The following is a 19,370-nucleotide window of genomic DNA, read 5'->3' as shown; positions in this document are numbered from 1 at the left end:
AAATAAATCCTTAAAATGTTTTGAGATTAGGGTAATATGTTAAATGTCATTGCCTTTGTTATTGGCCCATGGGTCAGACAATGCGAAGGGCTGAACAGTGGGAATAGGGGATATTCCTGTGAAATATATTTAGGAACCTTTCAGAGAAAAAAATTCCCAAACCATTTTCTTGTTTAAGTTAGACTGCATATATTGCACTTAACTTCTGGCTTTCACTCCCTAGAATTGTAATACATAATTTCCTGTGATCTGTTACGTATTACTTTATGAAGAACAAGAGCTAATGCTGGATAGATGGCTTTTAAGATACTATGTGAGCTACATTCCCAGGGACTAATATCCATGGAGATAGAAAGCTAGAAAGCATATTCTTCCTGACTGTAGTTAAGAAAATCAAATAGTCAGTCTTTTGGTAGTCAGTTTTCTTTTGTATGTTTTGTACATGGTATTAACTTTCTATATTAATGAAGTGTAAAAATGTTTTAAAACAAGGATTCAAAGAATGTTGTTACCTTGCTTTGCCCTCATTTGACCTGCAAGGACTTTTAAGACTGAAAAGCCATACACAAATGAACTCAGAAGAGTATCTCAGCAGCCCATATGTAATTGATTTATACTACAGAGATCAGAAGTAAGGGGTCACATTGGCTTTTGGTTTCGGACTTGTGCTGCAGCAAATGTTTGCAGTCTGAAGGAGTAATGGCAGAGTTAGGGGGTTCAAAAACTCCAGTGAATGGTTTTAAAGATACCACAAATGTTATACATCTTTTACAAGAGTACTAGGGGATTCAGCTGATGGTATTAGCTTTAGTTTCATACTATAGAACATTAATGTATGCCGTAGTTTATTCAGAAATGTAAAAATGAACCAATTGCAGCACTTGTGCAAAAAAATAGAAATCACAGGGGATTTGTTTTACAGTGGAAGAGTTAGTTTACAAGAATATTAGCTCTAACAGTCTTAACATCCCAGAGCATGGAAAATGAAGAGTGGAGCCCAGGAGAAGGGGAGGGAGGCATCAGTGTGTTAAGGAAGTATCAAAAGAAATATCTCATGCAACACAATGGCCAAGATACAAAACAAATGTCTCTGTGAAGGGAACAGTATGATCATGCAGACCTGAAATCAAAAAATAAAACTCCATAAAGGAAAAAGGTTGTCTTTGTTTCTGAAGTGCAGGTATTCTTTACAAGTGTAAATTACTTGTAACTGTATGCTAGATTAAAGGCAATATTGAAGTTACCCAAGAAGTTTAGGAAAGCAGACATAAATAAACTATTTTTTATTATGCTCATTTTTAAGACCTTCCTTTTAACCATATGTGAAAAATTCTAAATAGAAATAAGCAAAATATTTTTAACACAAGGGTCAGTATTATGCACTGAGGGAGACTGTCCCAGTGCCATTACTTCAGTGAGGAAGTACATTGTCGCCTTTTTGTTTTAAGGCCTTTTAGCATATGTTTTATTTGCAAGCCATTGGTCTGATCACTCCAAGTATTTCAGGTGTTTTCTGTGGCTGCAATTTTTGCTCCTGAAGTCTGCTTTTAATTTCAATTCCATGAGTTAGTCTTTTTATTATGAAATATGACTACACAACATTTTAATCATTTTGATCTGTGATGATTTGCAATTTTTTTTTTTTTTTTAGAAAAAGCAGTCTGATTATCTGGTAGTCTAATTGTTGAATATGCCAGGGATCAATTTGCTTGTTTTAGTCAAGTTATTTTTAAGATGCATGTGCTTCATTTTAGAGGACTGCTCTGCTTGCTTTTCATCTGTTGCTGGATGGTCTGACTGGATTTCAGATGACCTCTTCTGACACTGCCCAAGTCTGTTCACATTACTTAACTTTTGAGATAGACAGATGATTCCCAAAGTACAGATTACTCAGAAGGTCACTTGTGTCTACAGAGAAGTCCCATGTGTACGTGGTAGAGGACAGAGGGAAGGAGGAAAAGGGTGGACCAGAGCTCTGAAAGAGTTGGGTGTTATAACATGGGTTTAGACAGCCCTTAGTAAGTGCAGATCTCCAGCGTAAAGAGGCTTACTGTCTTGGACAGTCTACTTAAAAACCCCACCTTTCTAAGTAGAAGACTAATCTCTCTTTGCAGTGAACCTGTGCTCAATCCCACTAAATGATACACAATCCGAAAGTCTCTAATTCTGTAAATTAGTAATCACATAAACAAGGACTAAACATACTGCTGAAACTGCATGAGTTACATTCATTCAGCAGAGGATAGTTTAGCCTTTATTTATTAGGAAAATGTGCAATCCACCTCCCGAATGAACTTGAGCATTTGACTGGCAAATGTTTTAATATAGGCTCTGCTACACTGTGTGTTGACATTACTTTGCTGCAATGTAAAATGCAAGTACTCTGTGGATTATTTTCTTTAAATCAGATTCTTAAGCAGCACAGCCTTCATTATGATAGCTCATAATTTCAGGCTGTGTCTAAACTGTGAATTTCAAGAATTCTGTGCATTTCTCTCATCCTGGTGCAAAACTTGTCTGCATCCTCACTTAGTGTTAGTGTAAGGACCAATGTGCACGCCATTGTCTCGCACCCTCCATCCCAGCATAGTTATTTCCACGGAAATGAACCTAGGCATGAACAAAACAGATTCCCAGCACTGTTTGTCCAGGTTCCTATCCAGATTATCAGGGAGCAAGGACTCTGTGATGAACTCCTATTGTTCATCACTATTGTTCCAGTGCACTGTACAGTTCAGATACAATGGTAAAATCTGCATGTACCATTGTGGCATTTGACCTGAGTATACTCTGATCAATGTTAGCTAGAGACATTGTGGTCTCAGCACTGCCTGTGGTAAAATAAACCAAATCTGAGCCTCACACCTTTGAAATCAATTAGTCTTGTTTCTGTCAGTCCCCCTGCGTGTGTATATATATATATATATATATATAAAAAAGGTAATCTTAAAGGAAATACTAATTCTTTATCTAGTGCTGTAAACCAAGTGTAAAAATCAGAAGTACAGCTCTAGTATAATAAAATTAATCTAGATGATCTTGATATAGATATTCTTCAAGAAACAACAAACGATCACTTTGGCCCTCCTTCATTCTTAACCAGTCAAAGTGGTGTTATGCAATCTAATGCATAGACAGCTGGAGGTAAGTCTGGATCTTTCTACACTCTCTTCTGAAAGAAGAGCTGGTGCCAAAATCTGAAATGTATATGTATAGCTTTTTGTTTTGAAGGAGAAAAATAGTCACTTCCAGTGCTGAATTAGTCACTAGCTCTCATATCTTTCTAGAATCATGAGACACTATAAAACAAGCATCAGTCAAATACATCCAGTGAAAGAAAAGTAATATCAAATGTTTACCTTATTCTTCCCTAGATCAGTTCTGCTTGTCAGCATGGGAAACATCTGCTGTCTGAGCCGTGCTGTCTTCTTGTAGCACTTCAAGTATTTTTTGTGGTAGACCTCAATAGATCTGCAGAGAGAGGACACTCACTTGGGTGTCAAAAATCGGTACTGTATTTGGTGGCAGACAAGCCCAGGACATGTTGCACTGAAACTTGGAATTCATGTGGATTGTTTTGAGAAGACTTCTTTATTTACACTGGGACATTCTGGCCAGTGTGCAATACAGCTTTCTGGAAAACATTGAAGAAACCTTCTGTGATATTTAATTTAACTGAAAACAGATCGTCCTGAGCCAGTAGTAACAAAACAAACATTATTATGCCAACAATTAAGAAACTATTTTGGAATTTGAATTCAAATGATGGTTCCATTTAAGAAAATGAAGATTCCTTAAACTAGTCCAGCACATGAGCACTTTGTTTGCTCCAATAACATAAGGAATTTTTTTATGGAACAAATTATTAGTAAACTGCTGTCAGGTAGCTATTAAAAAATGATGTATATCTCAAATTCTCTTATCACAAAAGTTAAACTTACTTTCTTGGTTTTATAACATAAGAATATATACAAATTAGGCGGAGCCATAGATTTGTAAATAATTTCTGTATATCCTTTAGTCATACATAGAGGAAGAGGGGAGGGCACAGTCAGGGTTTGTCATAATTCTGTGCTGTTGGACGTCCTTCAGAATATAATACTCCTGGAAATAAATTTGTCCCCAGTCTTCCAGGTTGTGAAGCCCTTAAAGGTAATGGTGTGCATAGTACAATTGCAGTTGTAGTCCACAGTCATGTCTTTTTCTTCAGCTGTTCAGTTAAATGAATTTACTAGGAGATCTGAAATATTGATGTGATCTATTTGTTCGCAGTCATAGGAACATGTTCCAAATCTTGTGTTGAGATTTTCCACAAACACAAACTATTCTCTATATTAAACTACATAGACATAGACCAACAAGAATCACATTCATCACAACCACACTTACAGTGTGTCTGTCTTGACTTATGTTTTGGTTGAAAATATTTCCAAAAGGGAAATACTGTTAAACTTGTCTGAAGGTATTAACTTGTCCTTTGTGTCATTGCACCAAAATACAGACTCAGGTTTTCACATAATACATGGACTCTTTGCTGAAGTGTCAGCATGTTGCAGTCACAGATTAGGTTATTGTCATGAAAGTGAAAGTGTATGTATTTTAACTGTGAATACAAATGTATATAACTATTTGCTTGGAGTTATTCTGCAGGAGCCACTAACCCTGTTTTCAGGAAACTTTTTTTCAAAACTGCTGCAACAGCCTATTCACTTGATTTGTGGCTGTAATTTCACGGATACGTATCATTTGGGAGTTATAAAAAGAGGAATGAGTGATGTATTTCCCACTGTTACAACTATTTTACACCTTTTCTCTTAGGTCTGAGGGAGTAAAAAGTAAAATAATATGGTTTATTCAAGCACTGAAGTAATATCTTTTTATTGAAGAGAAATGCTGGTAGAATATCTAAGTCCTTTGAAAAGTGCTATCTTTGGACTTGGAATTACAACTAAGCAGCATCCTCAGATGCTTCACGATACACTAGGTAGACAATGAACCATGACATGAGTTGCATGTTTCAAGCCAGGCAAGGCAAGACTGTCCTGTGTAAAGGTACTTGATCTGCCTGGTTACTACATTGGCACTACAGTGTTTTTCTACAAATACTAATACTGTAATTCAATAGAAATTGCTGGCGTTTTTTTTTAAATTGGCCCAATCAGCTGAAGAATTAGTTCTACAGAGTGTATGGTAATATGAGAGCAATCTGTGGGTTAGAGAAATAATGGAAAATTGACCTGGCACTCCACCCTAGATAGAAAAATGCTGTACAGGAAATCTCCGCTGTATTTATTTTTTTCCTCTCCTCCATGTCACTGAGCCCTTCATTGCCCCTTCCTCTCTATAGTCAGTTTGCCCATTGTTTTTCTCGTCCTGCAGTCTGAAGCATTTATTACTTCATTTTTTTTCATATTACAGAACTCTTTGAATGCATTCAGGAAGCATTGAGAAAAAAAAAAAAAAAAACACTCATAGGGATAGGGGCTATTAAACCTGGAGATGTGGCAGGAAGCAGGTCATTATCTGAAAGATGATCTTACACTCATAACGTTCTGTGGAAACAAGAGGATTAAGGCCAGTGGCAGAGACCAGACCAGACTGCATAGCCCTTGTACTGAAAGGCTGTGAAGCAGTGAGAGCAACTGCTCTCTCTCAGTTAGTGTGGAATGGGGATTCACAACTAGAACAGTGGAGGCAACTTCACGTCTTGCCTACTTGAGTCATCGATGGAAGCCAGTAAGCCAAAATTTGCTACACCAGTTGTTCCACTGATTTTACTAGAACACCTCCAGTGGTGGGTTTGGTTGAATTAGACCACTGAAGTGAGTCAGGTGAGCAAGATTTGAGCCTACAGGCTTCAATTCATAAAAACGGTCTCAGTTTTGTTTGATGATCAGTAGGGATAGAGTAAAGAGTATATTCCCAGCCTGTAGAGTATAATTTGTAGGCAACACAAAACCTTTGTTGTAAATCAGTGAAGGGAATGCTCTTTGGTCTTTTTCTCTTTAAAAGTAATTTCATTTTTGGCAGCTAATACCAAAAGAGCAATATGCACATTTACATGTGGCAGGAGAGTAGTGCAATAAACGGTGATTTCTCGCATCTCCATTATGGGGAATGGCAGATTTCCATTCCATTCATAATTTCTTCAAAATCTGATGCAGCCTACTTGATGTAAGCACATAAACACTTCATTCCTGAAATTTGCCCATACTAAATTAAGTCTGTTATATATATGTTAGTTTTACTCTTACAGAACCCAAGAGCAGATTTGCAGTGTTTCAGGGAGGATAAAGGGAGGTAAGATATGTTACTAATTTTTGTATTTTCTGACTTTTGCACATTTACTCAAACCTTAATATTATCAGCCTCCAGTCCTGTCTCTCCAGATCTGCCTAATGGCAAACTGGCTGTACTATATCCCAGTGGGAAGTCATAAATGCCTTCTGCCTGTCTGGAACTGTGCAGGTGATTGTATCAATGCCTGTGTAGGTTAGTGTGGATGTTTATCTAACCTATTTTGAAAGCACATGACATTGTTTTAAGGATATTTTTATAATACAGTCATTTGTCTTCCCGAAAAATGAGAGCAGCTGAGCTGGAAGCACAATGTTTAATTTATGTCAAACCATTGCTAATCACGGCTGTTACTGGAATGTGCTGTATATCAACAATACTAAATTTAATCTAGATAATTTTAAAAAGACACATTTGGGAAATCTGCTCCAGTCATCCTTCACAGAAGTTATGTGGCCACATCTATATCAGATACATTTTTCGTACACTGCTTTGAAAGTCAAAGTTAATCCTTCCCTTGCTGCTGTACTTCTATTCTCTTTGGTTTATTTTTTCCTCCCAGAAAATAAGAATATTATTCTCCTCTTATATTGCATAATCCTTCAAGGACACTGAATATTCTTCTTCAGACTCTTCATGTAACTTACCCAATTTTCTGTTATTTCCTGTCCTATTTTCCATTATTCAAATTACTTTGTCTCTTGGGTAGTCTGCAAAATTAGCCTACAGAAGAGAAGACTCAAGGCGGATCTCATCAATGTATATAAATATCAAGAGGGAGGGTGTAATGAAGATGGTGCCAGGCTCTTTCCAGTGGTGCCCAGTGAGAGGACCAAAGACACTGAAAACTGAAATCGGGACGTTCTGTCTGAACATCAGGAAACATTTCTTTCACTGTGAGGGAGAGTAAGCACTGGCACAGGTTGCCTATAGAGATTGTGGAGTCTCCATCTTTGGAGATATTCTGAAGCCATCTGGACATGGTCCTGGGTGACCTGCTCTAGGTGGCCCCACTTGAACAGTGGGGGTTAGACAAGATGACCTCCAGAGGTCCCTTCCAATCTCAACCAGTCTGCGATTCTGTGAAAAAGTAAAAGTAATTAGAACTACTTTTAAATGTACTTTTTTATCTCCTACCTAAATTTTCCTTCTCTAGTTTAGACTTATATGGTGTATAATATACATGCATGCTTACAACCAGCATGCAGCTGGACTGAAAATATCTCTCCTAGCTATGGCTGTATCTTTGCAAAATGATGTTTTGTTTTTCAGTATATCTGAGAATGCACAAATTGCCTTCATGAATGGATTGTCCTCATGTATTCTTAGCATACATGAAGGAAATGATCCATTAGGTGTTCTGTTTCTGGGCAAGTATTTGATGGTTAAAGTATTAAAAAATATCTATTTGGTGGAGATGGAAACAGAGCGGGATCTATATTCAGCCTGTGTTGATTTCTACAGTTCTTCTGCCAGAAAACTGAGATCTCGGGTTTAAGCTATATTAAAAATAAATTTTCAGAGCTGTAGTTTTCTGGTTGCTTATTCTTCTATGGAGGAATGAAGAAAAAGAAGATCTCCAAAATGTAAATGAAGTGGTGTATACCTGAAGATTCTTTTGAACACTGTGTCTAAGGTGAGAGCATCATTCTAAGATTAGCTGAAGATTGACAGGAGGAACCTGACTGGTTCTTGAGCTCTTCTGATCCAGGTGTTCATGGGCAGTCACCTCTGTCCTACAGTTCTATCTTCCTGGTTTTGACCCACATACCATCTAAATGTCCCCTGAAACTGTTCTCCTGAAGTGTTGAGGGTTATTTTATCTTTGCATTAGGGGTCAGGTAGGTCTGTTGTCAGCACACGCAGCACACAGTACAGAGACAGACATACAGAGCCTTTACACACTCAAACGTTACATAGCACCCAGTAAATATCCTGCAGGCTCATTACTATACAATTAGACTCACTATTGCATATAACTCAGTTTGATTTCTTTCCAGCATTACTCCATGTTTGGGAAAAGGAAAGTAACCTTATATATTACCAGGTTAATGGTACTGTCTGAGGAAGTGACTTGAAATGTTCATAATTTTGAACTTTGCCAAATTACAGTCTCAATAAAGCAGTAGTTACCATCTGCTGCACCACATTGCATTAATATGCTTAGAGCTAAATCCTCCTTGCCTTAGCCTCACAAGTAATCTCATTGACATCAATTTGTTCCTAAGTCTTCTAATAACTACAGGGAGTTGTAGTACTTTGCAGGATGACTTTCAGGGATCAGAAGACGCACAACACCACTCTCTGCAGATAACTTACTCTATTAAGTAACACTGCAAGCAGAACTGCAGTTTGACCTCTGCTTCATGCCTGGTGATTTTTGTCTTTGAGGGCTCAGATGCTCTGTATGAATTCGTAAATTTTTTCACTTAGACCATGGAGCCTTCAATCACCCCCTGAAACAGTTGAACAGTGTAGCAAATGGGGGCAGATAAACTAAACACTTCAACAGAAAATCAGCTTTAATTTTTGCTTACTCTTTCTGTCTATGCCTACAGCAAATGCTGTAGCTAGTGAAACTTCTTTCTGCTCCAAGAATGGTTGGATTTTGGATTTTTCTGCACAAATGTTTTTTCTTAAGTTGTTTTAAAGACTTGCAGCAGCAGCATTCTGTAAAACTGAGGAAAGTTGTCTGTCTTTTTCAAAACACAAATTTTCCTTAACTTACAAAAATTATCACCAAGATGCAAGAGTTTGGAGCCACTAAAAGGAAGTTACTGTTTTCTCTTGAGAGTTGTTGAGCTATTTTTGTTAGAGCGGTATTTTAAGGTCAGTTTCTTATTCTTAACTAGCAGTAATTTGAGGGATTATCTTTTGGCTGGGGGGAGGGGTAGGTGGTGGTAGGTGGACTTCCTTAGTCCTTTTCATCTCAGTTAATTACAGACGGAAATGGGCAGAAGAGGATTCACTTCTTCCAAACTCAAAGCATGTTTCCACCGTGGCCTCCTCGTAACAACCCAGCAGGAGATAACTGTTCCTGAGCCTGAACTTTATTGTACTGAGAGCATGTAAAATATTTATTTACCAATTTTGTCTTGCCCTGTTTCCCATCTTCTGTTTCCCTCTGCTGTTCCCATTTTACTTGGTAAAATGAGTCTTTTGCTCTTTGTCTGTCCCTGTGTACGTATTAAGAAAAATAGAAGAGAGGGGTGCTGCTGTTTCTACATGCTCATAAAACATAGGCTTTAAACCAGATGGAAAAGATAGTTCAGGCTTTTTTCTGTGTTCTGAGTTTTAGGGCTTGAAGGAAGGTGCTGCTTGAGAGAGAAGTGTTTATGCATGTAAATATACACATTTAATTTTTTTAAGGTATCGCAGAAGGCTTTGGCAAGAACTCCCACTGAATTCAGGAGGGATTTGGTTCCCAATTTTGCTTAGTGTCTGTGGAAATTCCATCTGTAAGTATGTGGCTTTCCCATTGGGTTGAAAAATGAAAGGCACAAGAAGAGCACCTCAGAACAGAGGGAATTGATCCAGACTGCGGTCCTGGAGAGGATAACAGAGTAGTTTGCTGAAGCTGTTGCAACCAAGACAGGAAAGAGAGGCAGCATGCATTTCTCGAAGGCCACTCTGTGCCTGTTACCAACTGTGTGAAAGAAGCTGGCCACAATGTGGGAACACAGGCAAGAATCCCTGCTCTGCTGACTCTTAAAAAAGGTGTATCTGTGGGTCAGGGCCAATTCTGCTAGCACCCAAACTGAACCAACGGGTTTTTCATTAATGTAGGCCAGTGTTGTAGATATAAGACTGTAAGTATATCTCAGCTTTTCCTGTAAGGTGGAAACAGCGTGAAGAAGGAAAGAAGTTCTTTCCAAAAGCATTTGAAGCTCCTTCTCTCCGCACTCCTTCTCCTCCCTAATATGTTTTGTTTGCTTGTGTAAAGTCTGTATTCTGTGATTTCAGAAGACACAGTCTAGAAGCATTTTGCCATAAAGAATATGTTTTCAGAGGGCGTCGGGGATTCCTGGCATTTGTCAGGCTGCGGTGGGAAGTTCTTCAATAAACAAGAACAATAAAGTTCTTCAATAAATAAGTTCTTCAATAAATAGAACAGTAAAGTTACTATTAACAAAACATTCCTAAGGCAACTCCCCCTAGTCACCTCCTAATTTCTAAATAAGCATGTCTTTTGTTGCCACTCTTCGTGCATGAATTCATGCAGTCATGTGTGCTGATGCAGATGAACAGCAGTGACATATCTTGCGGCCATGCTGGTGATGCCTTGTGTGGGAGTTACTCATGTGGAACAGTGATTTATGTAATCTCCCATCCCTGCCCGTGGGCTGGGAAAGGAAGAAAGCTGGGAGGAAGGGAAGAGATTTATGAATGCTGTGATGTGTCCAGGTTTTAGCTGTCACTTTAAGTGATTGCATTTTCTTAATGTGGTACTGGCATTAAGAGTTGAACAAGCAGCAAGAAATAGTGCAAGAAGCTCTTACTTATATTCACTTCTGCTGTAAAATCATCGCTTTGATAAAATATCAGATTTGTCTCAATTGTTGACCAGTTTAACTTGAATAGTCCATGAGATTATTAGAATTGTCTGTCTTTGGGGTTTTTTAGTATAATTTCATTAACTTTGTAACAGATCTGGGTGATGTTTGTGGAAAGGTCATGATATCTCTGTTCAGTGACTTATTCTTTTCACCTAACTAGAGTATCTCCATAGATACCTATTTCTGATTAATCTTCAGCTCTTACCGCTGTTTTTACATGCTCTAATTGTGACTGTGCCAGAACTGAGCTTGGGGATCTACCTGCAACATTGCCCTAACTTTCTCGATTTTCATCACCAATTCTTCTTTCTATTTTTGGTCTACTGTCAGATGGATCAACAGTTTCATCACTTTTTCTATTCAACCAGATTTCCTTTTTCAAGCCTTCTCACTGCCTATTTCTCTTTTTGTATGCTTTAGAAATTGCATTTCTGAGTAAACTCCTGAAAAATAATCAGAAGTCTATCAGAGGAATATGATGGACATGGTTATTCTGTCTCAGTACTGTCTCAGAGAAAATGTCATCTTAGTAAGAAGTTTTTTAGAGCCTTTTCCTTTTGAGTTTTCCTGAAAACAAACAAAATAATCAGGCGAAATTTTCTTCTACTTAAAATTCTAAAACACTCATGTATGAACTTCTCTCTGGTGCCAAAGGTGATCTGTTTAAACACTGATTGATGTGTCTGTTTCTTTTCTTCCCTTCCTTTTCAGAATTTTGCTGGATCCATTGTAACTCCTTTCAAATCTGGTTACGGATGGAAATGCCAACAATCTCAAAATCTGTGTATCTCCCTGACTACTTTCCATCTATTACTGTCACCCTTATTTTTATTCTGCATACAGTGAACAGACTTCTATTTGGTTTTGAGCGGTTTTTTGGCAACAGTGGTTTTTTTATGCTAAGATCCTCTTTTAAGTGAAAAAAAAGAGAGAAACTTCAATATTTTATAACATCCAGAGTAACAAACATTCATTCTCAATTGTGTAGTGTGTGTCTTTGGAAGAAATCATTCCTGGCAATTGCAATCAACTTTTCATACCATGAACATATGCACAAGTGAAGTCTTCCTCATTATCAAAAGCACTTTTAAGGATATGACATACTGTCTATGAATTATAATGGGCACACATTCTGTTCAACAGTAAAATAAGTAGATTTCAAAATGAAGAAGGGAATAGGCTATGGTGAGGAAAGCTGAAATAATCAAAACTTTTGGGTTATGTTTCAGACTATGATTTGCTGTGTGTCACTTAGCAAACCACTTACTTTCTGTGTTTATAAGTGTAAAATGAATTTTACATTCGGACTTGGACCTACCTTTACCATAATGTTTATTGCAATACAGGAGATCCTGAGATGAATCAATTTCCCTAGGATTTTTCCTAGGATGCTTTTTTCCCTCATCGGATCTTCCAGAATTATTGCTCTTTTACAGAAACAGCAGCCTAGCTCCTGTCAAGGCAGGCTGGCTGCTTCATGCTTTCTGGCCAAGACTATGAAATTAGAATTTGACAAAGTACATCAAGATCACCTAAGAAAAGCACTGAAATCTCAACTGAGTGACAAATTTAAGAATAAGGAACAGTTGAAAGAGGAAGACCTCCAGGGACTGTAGCACCGGAAGCAGAATTATTCATGAGAAATTTCTGTCTGAGACGCAGCTCAGTTATCAAATTCAGTTGAATATTTCATGGGTTTGTCCTGATGTGTTTTATGGATTTACATTATATGGAACATTTCATCCAAAGACTCAATGACTTTTGTGAATGCCCACAACACTCCCAGTATTGATGGAAGCATGTACCAACATGTGTCTGTGTTAAAATCCCAAGTAAAAATGCAGCCACACCTTTTAATAACACAATTCATAGAATCATATAATCATAGAATCATTCAGGTTAGAAAAGACCCTTTGGATCATCGAGTCCAGCCATCAGCCCTACTCTACAAAGTTCTCCCCTACAACATATCCCCCAACATCTCATCTAAATGACCCTTAAACACATCCAGGGATGGTGACTCCACCACCTCCCTGGGCAGCCTATTCCACTGTCTAACCACTCTTTCTTGAAAATTTTTTTCCTAATGTCCAGTCTAAACGTCCCCTGTTGCAGTTTAAAGCCATTCCCCCTTGCTCTGTCACTAATCACCTGTGAGAAGAGACCAGCACCAACCTCTCTACAATGTCCTTTCAGGTAGCTGTAGAGAGTGATGAGGTCTCCCCTCAGCCTTCTCTTCCTCAAACTGAACAGTCCCAGCTCCCTCAATCTCTCCTCATAGGATTTGTTCTCCAGGCCCTTCACCAGCTTCATTGCCCTCCTCTGCACTCGCTGCAGCACCTCGATATCTCTCCTGTATTGAGGTGCCCAAAACTGGACACAAGACTCCAGGTGTGGCCCCACCAGTGCAGAGTACAGGGGGACTGTCACCTCCCTACTTCTGCTGGTCACACTATTTCTAATACAAGCCAGGATGCTGTTGGCTTTCTTGGCCACCTGGGCACACTGCTGGCTCATGTCCAGCTGTTTGTCAATTAGAACCCCCAGATCCTTCTCTTCCACACAGCTCTCCAGCCACACCTCCCCAAGCCTGTAGTGATGCATGGGGTTGTTGTGGCTCAAGTGCAGGACTTGGCACTTGGCCTTGTTGAAGCTCATCCCGTTGACATTGGCCCACTGATCCAAACTATCCAAGTCCCTCTGTAGTGCCTCCCTTTCTTCATGCAGATCGGCACTCCCACTTAACTTGGTGTCATCTGTGAATTTACTGATGATACACTCTATGTCCTTATCAAGATCATCAATAAAGATGTTGAACAGAAATGGTCCCAACACCGAGCCCTGAGGAACACCACTTGTGACTGGCCACCAGCTGGATTTAGCTCCATTGACCACCACTCTCTGGGACCGTCCATCCAGCCAGTGTTTGATCCAGCAGACCATTTGCTCATCCAGGCCATGGGCAGCCAGTTTTTCTATGAGAATCCTATGGGGAACTGTGTTGAATGCTTTTTGAAAATCCAGGTAGATAATATAGACAGCTTTTCCCTCATCCAATAGTCGGGTCATCTTGTCATACAAGGAGATCAGGTTTGTCAGGCAGGACCTGCCTTTCATAAACCCATGCTGACTAGGCCTGATCCCCTGGTTGTCCATTATATGGCTTTTAATGGCACCCAAGATGACCTGCTCCATGACCTTCCCTGGCACCGAGGTCAGACTGACAGGTCTATAGTTTCCTGGATCCTCCTTACTGCCTTTCTTGTAGATGGGTGTCACATTTGCCACCCTCCAATCCAATGGGACCTCCCCAGTTAGCCATGATTTCCAGTAAATCATGGAAAGTGGCTTGGCAAGCACATCTGCCAACTCTTTCAGCACCCTTCGGTGTAACCCATCCGGTTCCATAGACTTGTGTGCATCCAAGTGGTGTAGCAGGTTGAATGAACACAAATAACTTGCACAAATGTCTATATAAAACACCACTTTTTTGGCAGCTGAATAAGAATTGCAGGCAGGTGTGATGACAGAATAATATTTGAGAGCATAGTAAGATTATCTTGCAGGGAAATACACCACACTAAAAGCCATGGGACCTGAGAAATTAAATCATGATTTCTTGCAGGATTAAGAGCAGCTTGCATGGGATAGCAGTAAGTTCAACACAGCTTTTGATTAGGCAGGATGAATAAGTGCTGCTAACATAATTATTGATGAGTAATTCTGGAGTTTAAAGCAAGAGCTGTGTTTTCCATTGAAACTGATAGTAAGAACAAATACATCTATCTAGTGCTTCTTACAGGATAGTACCCCGACCGTGATTGATAGCATTTGCTTATGGAGAGCACAAGAACTATATATGCATAAAAATGATCCTTCTGCAGTGTATCCTGATCCTGATTTGCTCCAACATCTGTTAATCAAAGATTTCAGGAATTCCTTTATATGGAACGCTCTGAATTTTATCTTTGTGCTGTTCCACACCATTTGACAGTCCAGATCAAATACAAGCTTTTAAACTATTAGCATTTATCTATATGTGACTGAAAAATATGACGCAATGGAGTCATCTTGTCATTAAGGATTAGAACCAGTTCTCAGGAGATCTGGTTCTGCTGTGGACTTGTCAGGTCAAGATTGCAAAACTCAACCTTTCTGCCCTGTTATCCCTAGTAAAATGGAGATAAAAATAAGTTTGATATTTGTCTTGCTTATTTTGTAATGTACCACACTTAACAATGTGATTTTCAGCTATAGTATTACTGTCATAGAAACAAAAAGTAGTTGAAAATCCAATCATGATACAGTAATAGATTTTCTCCTGTCTCTCTCCCTCCAGATTTTTAGAGTGTGGGATATACAGACCCTTTCACTGCTGCAGGTCTTCCATGATAATCAAGGGAGTCCTGGAGAGATGGAGAACTTTGCTATGGTATTTGACAATGATCGTGGCATGCTTATCACCGGTATGTTACTGCAGTTGATGTGTGAGAACATGGTCCTTCTCCTAGAATGTGATTTCCTTTATGATTACATGAAGCTGAAGCTGAATACAGGAATAAGGTATATGAGATGTTCAGAATACGGGGCAATAAGGGAATTTGCACATGAACACCATTTTAAAGTGGGTCTTTTTATATATGGTGCTAATTTCAATATAGAAATATGCATGAAAATATGCAGCATCAGAATTAACAGCAAGACCCAGAGGAAATGAGAAAGGCTTCTCTGAAGGCAAGGTGAGCCTTCCTTAGAAAAGTTAAACTACAGGTATTTTTCTGTAGCCTTGTCATTTCTTGAAAGCTGTTAAGTTGCTGATCTTCCTCTAACTATTCCTCTAGCACCCTCCTCCCACATGGAGAATGCAGCAAAGAATAGTCTCTGTGGAGCCCTCACAAGTGTATTCAAACTCCTTATTTAACTCAGTAGCTACAGAGAGTCCCACAATCTGTGGTGTCAACAGACATGCTGTCTGATTGATCAGGTATAAATTATTGTGGGAACTCATCCTGAGGTTTCTGGGCTCTGTTTCCTGACTGTGTAGCAGGGAGCCTGGAATCTCCGAGGGACCAGAGCTTTGCAGATGTCACTAAGGATGTTAGCCTTCTGTATCTAAGGCAGAGACTCTGGAAACCAGCAGGGTTTGTCTGCCCCAGAGATGCAGTCACTGAAAAAAACCTGCTTTGAACCTGTTCTGGGACTATAGAGACCTGAGACATACCAGGCAAATAAGGTCGTTGTCTTTAGAGAGAGCTTTTTCTGTCCTTGGATTAGGAATAAAGCACAGAGCTTGCAAAGCTTGTAAAATCTGAGAAGATAAATGTGAAACATTTTGTTTTCAGTGACCTGATAGTTTCTGCTGAATCTTTGTGCCAATAAACTTGTTTTAGAAGCCTAGATATAGTCATTGGACTAGAGTCCACAAATTGTTGTGTGTATTTAGGCATTTGGTAAGCACTCAGCTTCTAGGTCTTATTTTAAAAATGCCCAGAATATTAATCAGTCTAGTTTTTAAAGGTATTTAATCACTAAAGGATACAGATATGACCTTCAGTTCAAATTTAAGTTAGTGAGATTTTCAAGGCTTACTAATGTAGAGATTTTACATGGATAAATCCTTGACAAATGAGGTAACTTTGCCCTTATAAACCATGATTGGAGCAGTGTCTAAATATCTGTAAAAATCTGGTCCTGGACTCTGTAATGATTCCACTAAAAGGTTAAGTGGGCAAGAGGGGGGCTTTGCCCTGAAGAGAGCAAGAGACTGAGGCTGTATGTGGGCAAATTAATTCTCATTGCTATGTACCTGGCTTTACAGAGGAGATTTTCAGTTATTAGTTCACTAACATCCATAAATCATGGCTCACCTTCATGCTTCATTTGAATATCGCCAAGGCTTTCCTTCTGTGCCTTTTTCCAAGCTGCTGGCCTCTATGCTTGGACTTACGCCAGGTATTAGGCACATATATTAGGCAATTTTGTCCTTTGCTGCATGCTCACTGCTGACTGCTGCTCCTCTGCTGGTAGAACCATAGTAACACTGGAACTGCAATAGGAGACTGCATGTGTAGTCTGACTTGTGAGCCTATCTTGTAAAAAACTTGTCTCTTCTTTTGTCTTCTCATCCCCATCTGCCTCTCTGTCTTTACAACCCTTCTGATCTGAGAGCACTAGAAGGTGTCTGGAAAACACCATTCAGACCTACAGTGCTGTATAAACGAAGGTTCTGGAAAGACATCATCATTGCCTGCAGATAGAATTGCTTTATCTCTAAGAAAGCAGATACCAGAATTTATTTTACTGATATATCTGCCAATTAGAGTTTTATTTATTTGGGCTCATTTCATTCCATTCCATGCCAACCCACTCTGGGACTGGGGGATTTGTGGCTCCTAATGATTTGGACACAGGGTATCAGTCACATCAAAGGTGGGCAGGTGGTTGTTTAAGGCAGGTAGATACTTAGCCATTGTGTGGCATGGGAGCATGTGTGAATAATTTCTGGTTTAGAGAACAGATACTCTCAAGAAACAATATTCCTTATCCTCTTTAGAAGGACTCAAATGGACCCTATGTTTTACATAAAATCCTTTTATATCCAGGGAATGTAACTGGTACTAAACACAAAATGTATATATTCTCACTCCTCCGACCCTGTGCAGGTTCAGCTGTCATTGATATTTATCCCCTAACTCAGATGATAGAAGATACGAGACAGGTGCCACAGACACATGAGAAAAGCATCAATGCTCTTGTTTACAGCAAGGCTTTTCACCAAATTCTCACCATCTGCTCTGAGTCAATACTGAAGGTGAGTGAAAGTTGTCACCATTTAAAGTGAAAGAGAAAAGTCTCAGCTTTTTTTATTACAAATAATTTACTGGGCAATTAGATAAGTTATTAGTGTTTATTATTCAAAGTGTTGGTTTTGTGGCTATTTTTGTGCTCAAATTCTCCAGGGAAGTGGTAGCCATGATGAATAAACTATTTGGGTAGATAACTACTTCCCTGACCTGCACTGACATAATTGCACTGCAAGGCAGTGTCACAGGCAGATTGATCGAGGTACTGGATTTAGTTGTAATGTTATTTCCTTTGGCTGAACATGTACACTTTACCTTGTTTTGCAATGGATTCTTGCAAGTATAGCAATAGTAGTGGAAGTCCATTGGCTATTTAGTAGCTACAAAGAAAAATTTTGACTGCTATGATGTCAAACTGTATGTCCAATCAACAATTCATGCAAGCATAATTACACAATATTCTTCAATTCAGAAGACATATCTGATAAGCTTCTCTTTAAAGTTTAGGAAGTGCTTGAGTCTCAGTCAGCTTAGTAGAATATAAATGTGTATTTTAGACATTTTATGGATTGGTATGAAGCATGAAAAAAGTCACTTTATAAAAACAGGACTGTGTAAAAGATGCTGCTTTCAGATAAAATATTCCTTCACTAAAATTAAAAAGTTTCATTGGCACATACAGTGTGCCTAAACTATAAAACCTGACTTTTTATTCTCCTGTTTTCCTTCTTCTTCTTGTCTGATCTGCTTCTATTTGGCTAGCAGTTCTGGAGCCAATTTGCTGACTTTCTGTAGATACTTTTCTCATTCAGTTTCCCAGAACACATTGTTCTGAGGCTTAAGGATTTCAGGACACACAGTGAGGGAAAAATGTTGAACATAATAGCCAGTTAACCAGAAAAATAAAGTGGTGGAGATCACTTTTATCACTTTGTATCACAGCTCTGTTTGTGTTGAAACGTTAATGGAAAGATTAAACTTGCCTATTAACTTTACCATATGCTTTGGAACCACTAAAAAATAGTTGCCATGCATGTTTCAGAAAACCCACAAATGAATAAAATGAATCACTACCGGTGTAATTAACAGTGTGACAGTGATCATCAGAGGTACCAAGGACCTGCAGTTTTCATCAACTGTTGATGGGGTTATATGGCAAGTTTTGTAGGGAGAGGTAGCATCTCTTACTGGGCCAGCTGGTGATGCATGCCATTCCTGTGGAGAAAGGCTTGTTTGTGTAAAGGTTTGTTCGTTTTATGCATTCAGTAAAGATGTTATTTCTCACTGTAAACCCTGACTTCCTTAGACCATGACGGCTACAACATCATTACAACTACATGATAGTTTGGGGCACTGGGTGCTGCAGAAAATCAGATCTAGACAGTGCATATGACATGAGTGGTTACGTCATAAATCCAGTTGAATCTGAGCTATCCCACTATACCGATCCAACTTTGTACTGGTACTTCATTAGAAGGCATTGCTTAAATTCCCAAAAGGATTAGATAATGATCAGATATGGTTGTTCCTACAGTTTTGGATCAAATGTTTATGAAAAGCCTCATTTTGATATTCAGCACAGAAATTATAGCTCAAAGCATTCTTTCTCATTAGATTTCTTTGCCTTTGCACTGTAAAAACTCACTCTGTTTAACAAGTGTCTCTGAATTAACAAGGGTCTTTCTCACAGCATACTAAATCCCCTTGCCAGAAT

General features: G+C 38.9%; 1 protein-coding gene across 1 annotated transcript in view; it reads left to right on the top strand.

Moving 5' to 3' along the window:
• The window catches only part of WDR64 (WD repeat domain 64), a 77,793-nt gene that overhangs the window by 38,235 nt on the left and 20,188 nt on the right, over positions 1 to 19,370 (top strand). Inside the window, 2 exon segments of the mRNA XM_074820531.1 lie at positions 15,193 to 15,319; positions 17,516 to 17,664. Coding sequence (XP_074676632.1) covers positions 15,193 to 15,319; positions 17,516 to 17,664 — 276 coding nt within the window.

This window comes from Strix aluco, chromosome 3 (genome assembly GCF_031877795.1).
Source record: "Strix aluco isolate bStrAlu1 chromosome 3, bStrAlu1.hap1, whole genome shotgun sequence".
Lineage (NCBI taxonomy): Eukaryota > Metazoa > Chordata > Aves > Strigiformes > Strigidae > Strix > Strix aluco.
The sequence above is the reverse complement of the archived record's forward strand: the minus strand, read 5'-3'. Positions and strand labels throughout refer to the sequence as shown.